This window comes from Ictalurus furcatus, chromosome 22, assembly GCF_023375685.1.
Source record: "Ictalurus furcatus strain D&B chromosome 22, Billie_1.0, whole genome shotgun sequence".
NCBI classification, from domain to species: domain Eukaryota; kingdom Metazoa; phylum Chordata; class Actinopteri; order Siluriformes; family Ictaluridae; genus Ictalurus; species Ictalurus furcatus.
In genome coordinates, this window is record NC_071276.1 from 16,919,968 (window position 1) to 16,929,978 (window position 10,011).

At 39.4% G+C, this 10,011-nt stretch overlaps 1 protein-coding gene across 3 annotated transcripts in view; it reads right to left on the minus strand.

The window, feature by feature from the left end:
* Positions 1-356: 356 nt before the first annotated feature.
* Positions 357-10,011, minus strand: part of si:dkey-98f17.5 (uncharacterized protein LOC569123 homolog) — a 21,502-nt gene continuing 11,847 nt past the window's right edge. For 2 of the 3 annotated variants that reach the window (XM_053653902.1, XM_053653901.1), the window contains 5 exons: positions 8,220-8,365; positions 6,339-6,510; positions 6,138-6,250; positions 4,924-5,011; positions 357-3,882 (listed from right to left, as the gene is read on the minus strand). In XM_053653902.1, the coding sequence (XP_053509877.1) occupies positions 3,826-3,882; positions 4,924-5,011; positions 6,138-6,250; positions 6,339-6,510; positions 8,220-8,365 (576 nt within the window). In that variant the 3' untranslated portion in view covers positions 357-3,825. Of the gene's footprint in view, positions 3,883-4,923; positions 5,012-6,137; positions 6,251-6,338; positions 7,077-8,219; positions 8,366-10,011 lie in introns of those variants that run through there. The other variant, XM_053653903.1, reaches the window with a different exon arrangement.

Sequence of the window (10,011 nt, forward strand, 5' to 3'; positions counted from 1 at the left end):
CTGCAGCCCAGGCCTCCTAATGCATTGTACTAAAGATGCATTAGTCGATTATTTTTCTTACTAATAATACGAATAAGATGGAAACAGATGTACAACGTAATTTTTTTTTTTTAAATGATGGTTTAAGAAAAAAAAGTGTTATGTGGCTGAAAAAAAACCCCGCTGTCAGTCATTTTATAGACACTCTCTCACACTCCTTCACTCAGCACCATGCTAGCATGCTAATACGTTCTCATTAAGCATTATGAGCCGGATTTTGCATTTTTATATGTTATGTAATAATAATAATAATAAAAACCCACCAAAAAAACCATCTGGACATGTTTTAAAAATAATTCATGAATGAAAGGGTTAAAGTAGTATTATACAGTTTACCAAAATACATTTGAAAAGTCCCTAGGAATTTGATCACACTGAGGTGGCAACCCTAACTGTCAGTGACGTATATTGCTTATTTCTATAACTAATCAAGAAACAATTTCAAACAGTCTCAAATTATTTATACCACATATAATTCTTGATATTCACAATGCATAAGACAAATCAGTGGTATCACTCATCTCCAGTCAAGAGAGAGACAGAAAGGCTAGGGAGAGATCTTAATGTTTATAGCTGATATAATGTGATGGCTTGTTTCACAGATGTTCCACTCCCTTAAATATAATTACAAAAATGATGTGTGGTTCGTAAACAAAGAAAAGTCTCGAATTTTTGGCAAGCTGCCATGGTGTGAGAGATATAATGCACTGCGGGATGTGTAGTAATACAAAACAATAACTGGACACTTTAGCATGTCACATCATTCATTTAATTCATTAAAAACAGTTAACATCTGAGTGATTGAACACTGCATAAGTGGCCATTAATTAAGCCAAAAGATTCAACAACACAACCAGGGTAATATTCGTTTTTAAATGATTTACTTCATCAGCAGTTACAATACAAAAGACAAAAGAGTCACAATAATGGAGCAGAGCTTTGTCGGTTCAGTACGAAAGACATTTTTCACCTAAAATGAGGTTTTAATTATTTCGAAATGAAGCAAGTATAAAACTTACGAACGCACAAGAACGATTCGCCTCTAGGAGGCGTTTAATAAATTAGACAGCACCGTTATAAAAGGAGGGAGGATTTGAAAATGCGTCTAGAAAACTGCATTTTCACAAAGTTGACAGCTGCTCAGGAAAAAATGATTGAATACCTAAAACACTAGCCAACGATAAACACTACACTTAACAGCTTATTTGGTGACGATGTTATTTGATTTGTGAGCCTAATAAAAACAGTCTTAAATTGCTTTTTCTTTATTATTGAGAAAATCGTGACTAATGTAAATGAATGAGTTGATAACAGATCAGTTTTGCTGATTTAGTCCCACTGCACTGCACTGATAATGAGGACCAATACTGAAGTGGAGTTTTAGAGTCGGTCCATTGGCGATAAGACCCGTGATGTGTGCCGATGTGCCAGGCTGCATTAATCAAGCCCAGGTGCAGATCAAATCTAAGAGATGTTCCACGCCGTGTAATCACCCGATACGGCCATCACCGATAGACTGTATAAATCTACAGTCTGGGCTAGAAAGAAATCAGCCCCAGCCTCACTTCTCGCTTCTTCATGTCATTACGTGAACAATTATGTGTCATGTTGTTTATACGTAAAGCCGTATAAAGCTAATGATGAATGTATGACGCCTTTGTGCTATAGTTCTGGAAACCTACTGGTTTAGTACGATGCTGTGATACCATACCGATACGGCACATACACAGGACACAGGGTTAAGTTTAAAGTCACACCTCGAAGGTTTCTCTTAAATTAGTCTGCTTCCTTACTAAAGGACGTCGGGATTGGATTGGCATCGGTGTGGGTTCTGATACTGGTTCTGAGTTCTGATATTGGTATCATATAAAAAGTTTTTTTAAAAAACAACAAATGGTGGAATGGGACATCCTTAAATATAACGAGCAGGAAACTCTGAAATCAGCAGTGCAAGGGGACTAAATAAACCCCAAAATCCATGAAGTCATGATACAAGGATTAACACTATAACTACAGACAAAAACGGTGTGTTTTTATAAATTGTGCTTTTTTTTTTTTTTAACACCGTGTGTTTTTCGTCCTGGTTTTGCTGTCACAGACAGATAAAAAGAATTATTCTTGGCTCATGAGGTGGTCGGTTTAGCGCCACTGGGACCAAAGGCACTCAACGACCAAGTTCTGCAAGTGTCATAAATTTGCAATTCAAATCTGCGTGTGATTGTGAGTGCTGTTATGACGCTCATCTAAAAACCACCAATAAGAGGACGGCATAGGATTACTCCACTCACAAGATGGCTACAAAAATAAACCAGTAGCAATGGCGAAACGCAAATGAAGCATGCTAATAAACAGAAATAAACATCCTTATTACGCCAAGCTCACTCTGACTGATGTGTCTATTTATATGAGCCCGCTTTCTGAATGAGCCTGGATCACACGGACTGATGATCAGAACATAATCATTTTCTTCAATCGCTATTCTATCGTTAGACACCGATACATATGATAGAAAATACAGAATTTCCTATAATATTCTTACACAAGCAAAGTAAAACGACTTGGATTTTGCTTTAAGATCAAGATCACAGCATAATATAGGAAAACCCTGACACACATACACCAGCCATAACATTAAAACCACTGACGGGTGAGGCGAATAAGATTGACTATCTCGTCAAAGAGTGGGCTATATTAGGCACCAAGTGAACAATCAGTTCTTGAAGTTGATGTGTTGGAAGCAGGTCGAGCATAAGGATCTGATCCGAGGGCCAAATTGTGATGGCGAGACGACTGGGTCCTGGCATTCATGTGGATGAGTGGTTATTTTGACACGTACTACCTAACTAAACACTGCTGCAAACCAAGTACCCGCCTTCACGGCAGCGTATTCCCTAATCACAGTGGTCTCTTTCAGCAGGATGACGCGCCCTGCCAAAATGCAACAATGGTTCAGGAACGGTTTGAGGAACATGACAAAGTTTAAAGTGTTGACTCGGCCTCCAAATTCCCCAGATCTCGATCCGATCGAGCGTCTGTGGGATGTGCTGGACAAACAAGTCCGATCCACGGAGGACTTAAAGGATCTGCTGCTAGCGACTTGGTGCCAGATACCACAGCACACCTTCAGAGGTCTTGTGGAGGCCATACCTTGACCAGTCAGACCTGTTTTGGTTGCACAAGCTGTTTTGGACCGACACAATATTATAGGCAGGTGGTTTTAACGTTATGGCTGATGGGATGTAAATTTTCACAATTTCTAAAAAAAAAAGAAATAAAAAATAAAAATGAGTAGCAAGTCTGAAGTCGAAGTCACAGTTGATCATTTACGTGGCTGAAAAAGCAAATCCTGTCTTCAGGAACATGTTCACACGGACACATCAGCTTTTCAAGCCTACTTACGTCGCGATCCGGCTCTAAATATACACGGAAACTTTGAGTCACTGAATCAGTGCAGCTTATTGACTTATTGTAAACAATACTATGTGCTGGCTGAATTAAATAGATACACAGGAAACATACATACAGGCTGGTGTTAAGTTCTCGAGATCATTCGCTCACGTTAAACAAACAAAAAAAAAGGCACTGAGGATTTTTTTGATCACTTATGAAGCTGGAGTACATCCAACTGACCCCTACACAACATGTAAGAACGACAGATATTCCACACATAATAAATATGCGCTTATAGTGAACGGTCATAAGACTGAACCTGAAGGTGTGCTTGCTACATTTTCCTGCTATGAAATTCCCGTTGTTCATGAGTCGTCCACATTGCTTTGTACGTGTTCAGTTGAAGTCGCATTCGGCTGCACACTGCTTCAAATATTCTTCGTAGAGTTTCTTCTGTTTACAAGACATAAATAATGTATATGAATGTATGTAAGCGTCATAAAAATGTACTATACCACGGCGCTGCTGAATTCTCGAATCTGATTGGTCAGAAGGTAAATCTCAGGTCGATATTAACGCGTTTGTTTGAATAGGTTAGCGTTTCTATAGCAACAGCTAACTCACACACAGAGACTTGTACGGTGGATGCGTCACATCTAAGTGCAATAGCAAACATTAGAGACGCGTTGTTATTTAAAGTCCCTGTGGAAATTTTCTGCCGCCTTTTTAGTATGAATACGTTCGCCTTAAGGTTATATATGAGCGAGCGTGCGTGCGTGCGAAACAATGGCGACGTTCGCATTTCGAAGATATATACGCGTTCAAGGTCTTCGGTCTCTCTCTACCGCCGATACGGATCAACAGATCGAATTTTGATGGCGTCGTTCTGCACTTCAGCTTCTCATCAGATTTTCTGTCCAATCAAAATGCTCTCTCGAATCTGAAGTGTCCCGCCCCCGACATGATCAAAAAATCCATGGTACTAACAAGTCAAGCGCGGCTTAGCCCGGGTGAGGGGGAGGAGCAACTCGATATATCCCGCCCTGACTTCCTGTTTCAGTGGGAATGACATCAACGCATTGAACAACGCTCCGTGTTTCAAGGCACCTCACAGGGACTAGAAGAAAGAATTTATTTATTTAAAGAATTAACGGAAGGAGTCTCCAGTGTCCGCGCTTTGTAAGTTATCCACCACGGGAAAGTCTTCAGGACCGACTGATGCTTTTATAACGTGACAGCTGTTATAACGTGACAGGAACTAACTCGTTCTGCGGACGTTCCACGGCGTTAAACGCATCTATAAATGGATAAAATAGTACGACGTGTTGTTCTTTAGTAACTGTTAACAAATTGCAATGGTTTAAGAAGAATAAAGCACTTCAGGATGTGCTGTTCTAGAAAAATAATCCACTTCAGGGTTTTAACAGTAACTCCGCTTCACACCGTCGTTGATTATTTTCCAGTAACAGCACACACTAGAAGTGTTTTTCTTACCTTTTTAGCTTTGAGGACATCCTTAACATATTCACTGCACTCCATCAGATTCTTCTTCTCTTTCTTGGTGAGAGTTTTACTGCTCTGGCTGGAGGAGGAGGAAGAGGAGGAGGAGGAGGAGGAGGAGGAGTCAGGACACATGTCAATAAAATGCTGAAGCAGTCATTAAAGATATGACGAGGTCATAAATGTATGTCATTTTTATTCAGTCACTGCTTCCACTGCTCTGAAACCTTTTCGTTCTTTTTTAAAAAAAAAAATTAATTTATTATAATTTCTATTATTTGACCAAGAAAACATCAGATAAGATCAGGGAACCAACTCGAGCAGCAGTAATTCATTTCATTATTCAGAATGGTTTGAATGAACCGTGGATGTTCATCCAGGGTGGCGGTTCGTTAACAGTGGATTGTTTTTGCTTTGTTTATTTCTGCAGTGCTACATTCTCTTGTCCGAATGTCCTTTACCTCGGTATCTGATGTAATCCGTTGCTATAATATAGCTTTCTTTGTCGCTGTGAAGCCCTATAAGCCCTAAAAGAAGTCATTTATTACAAATATAAGTGTCTACACCTTTGGGTGATGAGCTAATGTGAATATAAATGCATTAAATATACAATTCTTTTTTTCAGATCCTCGGAGAGTTCTTTGCCATGAGGTGCCATGTTGAACTTCCAGTGACCAGTATGAGGGAGTGTGAGAGCGACGACACCAAATTTAACACACCTGCTCCCCATTCACACCTGAGACCTTGTAACACTAACAAGTCACATGACACCGGGGAGGGAAAATGGCTAATTGGGCCCAATTTGGACATTTTCACTTAGGGGTGTACTCACTTTTGTTGCCAGCGGTTTAGACATTAATGTCTGTGTGTTGAGTTATTTTGAGGGGACGGCAAATTTACACTGTTACACAAGCTGTACACTCACTACTTTACATTGTAGCAAAGTGTCATTTCTTCAGTGTTGTCACATGAAAAGATATAATCAAATATTTACAAAAATGTGAGGGGTGTACTCACTTTTGTGAGATACTGTGTATATATATATATATATATATATATATATATATATGGAGAGATAGATAGATAGAGGGCACAAAAGGAAGTGCAATAGACAATTGGGTGGACTGCAGGAGTTCAGCTTTAAGGTTACAGCGCCCTCTTGTGTTTCTAAACCTTCTGCACTGCAGTGCTGAATTGAATTCACTTACCGTGCGAAATACCTGGCGAGGAAGAGGAAAAAGTAGCACGTTGCGCCGAAGATGATCACGGCCACCACCTGGCCGTCTTCAGGGATCCATTCCCACAGATACAGCACTATTCCCTTAAAAAGAACACACACGTACACACCTGCATGACTCGAATGTAACGATACACTATATAATTACACGAACGTGTGTCCAAGTGGATACCGAAGTTCTGTAGAGCGTTACGGCGAGCCCATCCCCCACCAGGGTTCCCAGCTCCTCCGGGACAAATGTATTGATGAGAAAGCTGATGACGAAGACAGCGGGAAGGAAGATGGCCAGAACCCCGCAGAGGAAGGAGTTAAAGCGGCTGTTCTTATTATTACTCACGTTTCTCCTGCGAGAGCAGAGAGGACACGGTACGTTTCACAGCCCTCATGAAGAACATCACAGGTTTAAAGGTGCACTTGGATTTTTTTTTTTTTTTAACATTTCCCCACCCAAACTTTTAACAATTACAACAATTTAACAATGCGGTTGAAAGAACTGTCTTGCAACAATGGCATGCAAGGAATTTGGATCGTTTCTTCATTTCACACGTGTATATTTTGTCTATTTAAAAACGAAACAAAAACAAAAAAACAACAGAAAACTCGTATTTTTCTATGAGTCTCAACTTTCCGAGTTGGGAGCGTGTCGATAACAAAAAGCCGTAGAGGACAATTTTGTCTACAGAAGACGAGATTGAAGTGATAATTATGCATGTTAACTGTTCAGTTCTTCACTTTCTATCAGTTAGTAAACTTCTTCTCGGTGACGATACAAAAATAAATAAAAACAAAAGAAATATTCTTACACCTCTGTTTTTTTTTTTTTGAATACGCACCACGTCGTAATCTCCACCTCTGCACTCGTATGTACGAACTTCCAAGGATGACTTGAAGGCTGCAGGACTTCCTACGTCTGAGTTAAGTAGAACGCAGCGGTAATTTTTTAACAAAGGGGCGGAGTTTAATGAGAGAAAAGTAATAGATTGTCAAAGTTGTTTTCAGTGTAATACACTTTACAGGCAGCAGGGGGGGCTCTAAAAACTGCAAACTGCTCCTGTAAAGATTATATTTAACCCTCTACTGCATGCATTATTACATTTCCATTGAAAATAATGATGGATTTTTATTACTTGAATTAGTTCATTTGGTTGGTAAATTGTTGTGCAACGGTGGAAAGTATCATGTAGTCAAAAATAACACATTACATTTCCAATTACTGCATTTTCCAGACTATAAATTGCAGAGGGTTTTTTTTTTTTTTTTTGACACCTCGTAAACATGGAAAAGTTCTAGAAAGGAATTACAGTTATGTAAATTATGTGGATAGATTTACTCACTCAAAATATATTACAAAAATTACATTCAAACATGTTTTGGGTGAAGTATCGTTTTCATTCTTCTCTTGAAACGAAAAATTTTGAAAATAAGGTGCGATTGCAAAAATGTCTGAAATGACATGAATGTGATTACTTGGAATGTGAAAAAAAATGTAAATATATTATTAGAGAAGCCTAGTGTTATGTAGGCCTGTTTCAATGCACCTCTATCGCATGTTGTTGCCATATGGCGACAATGACATTTTATCAGTTAACAGAATAGTCACAATATATAAACTCGTATAAATGACAAAAAAAAATGCCAATGTATCTCAGATAGTGTTGACATTTTTTTTCCTTTAAGTAGTTCTGCCTAAATATTGAAAAACGAATCACATTTTGAGACTCCTCCAATGAGGACTTCACCATGCTGTGCGATTGCAGAAAAGGAAGTGCAAACAACACTTCCCGGTCATGTGACATGCCTTTTTTTTTTCTTTTTTTTTTAATCGCAAAGTTAAAGCCCCCTTTTGTTCGGTTACGCAGGAAAATAGCACAGTAGTTTTGTGTTATTGGCTCTCAGAAAATTGGAGATAAATGAATTGTTGCCATATGGCAACACCACGCAGTAAAGGGTTAAGATATCAAAGATTATAAAGACACTGTTGGATGAACGGCAGAATAAAACTGAATCATCGTATCTGTGGAGACAAGAAGTGGAGGCTGGAAGATGAACAAACCTGTCCTGCTCTAGCTTATTGCTGATGGAGGAGGCGACGAGGTCACAGTCTTTCTCCAGCTGGTCCAAGGTCTTCTGCACTGCCTGGTTAATACTCTTCTCTATTGTCTCGCACACCTCGTCGATCTGATTCACGCACCTGCTCAGCTATTCACACGCGCACAGAGAAAGATAACAACAGATCCCAACGCGTTGTGTAAACCTTCCACCATAAATCTGAAATCAATCACCATAAATCAACAGTCCTTCGATCCGTGTGGTTTATTTTTAACCCCACATTATACAGTAAACCACATTTCTGGATTATAGATCCGAGTGTGTAGTTTTATTATCTTTCATATTGTGGAGTTATATTTTTTCCACTGTACTCAGCAATGAAACCACATGATACACTATTCAGATTCATTTTGAGGGAAATCACTGAACAAATCGACCTCATCTCAGGCTAAGTAGATTTTTTTAATCAAATTACCCAAGCTGCACATTGATCTACAGGGTGAGCCTCAAACACGCGGGCGTGTGTTTCTGTTAAAATGTCAAAACAGGCTGTTCAAACATCCTTCCTCATTTTAAGCAGCGATGTGGCAGTACACTTATTGTACCGCTTTCTATGAACTCACCATTGAATTACCATTGTGTATGAAATAAACCTGCCTTGCCTTGCCTATGAAGACGATATGCATAATGACCTGTTCTTAAGATACAGTACAGGTATAAAGCTTTTTCTACATAATTATAATCGCTTATGGTCATAATCACAGCAAACCAATGACTACATTTCCCATCCTGCACCGCGGCCTGCAAACATGGCCGCCATGGACCGCAATTCCCAGAACACTCACATTCATGCTTTCCCGCTGCTTCCCTGTTATCGGCGAAGTATTCTGTCACGTAATCCACGTGATGAAGGTTAGGACGGATGCAAGTGCAGAAAAGAGCTTTTAATGAAGAGAGGCAGGCAGACAAATCTAAATCATGAGACAATAGCGTGGACGAAAAAACAGGCAATGGGGTCAGGCGATCCGCAAACAGGCATAAACGAGGCGAGGCAAGGCAAGAAGAATCAAGGATCATGAAACAAACCGAGGAACAGGGTATAAACGCTTGGTACGGTGATAACACTCAATACTTCGCAAAGAGTGAACGCCTAGAAAGTCCTTGGAAACTGTGTGTGAGATTGGATGCAGGTGTGCGTGATTAGAACGAATGAGTGTTCTGGGAATTGCAGTCCATGGCGGCCATGTTTGTAGGCCGCAGTGCAGGATGGGAAATGTAGTCACTGGTTTGCTGTGATATGACGCTCATGAAATCGACTTTGGTTATAATGCGTTGTGAATTGTTAACAGAATGCACTATATCACCGATATCAAAGAAATGGCACTATTATTATTATTATTATTATTATTATTATTATTCTTACATCATCACTGAGACCTGGCCTGTTGGACTTATATGACACCCTGTATTTACAGATTTCATTATAGAGTGTAGATTATTAAACAGACAGATCATATTATAACCTAATCACTAATTAAAGAATGCCCTATAAGTGGAGTTGAGTTTGTTGAGTACTGGTGTTTTTGCTCCAAAGTGAAGTGCGCATGCCTGAAAAATGATAAACAATGTCTATAATTCCTTACGAATGCATTATAGCACGTTATGAATGTGTTCGTAGTTCGTTCTAGATTTATATAGGAAGTGTTCCAACATTAGCTAGCTATGTCATCTCGGTAGATTAGTTTATTCATTACTGCACTTCCATTAAGCAAGTAGAGCGACTTGTGCACTGCCAG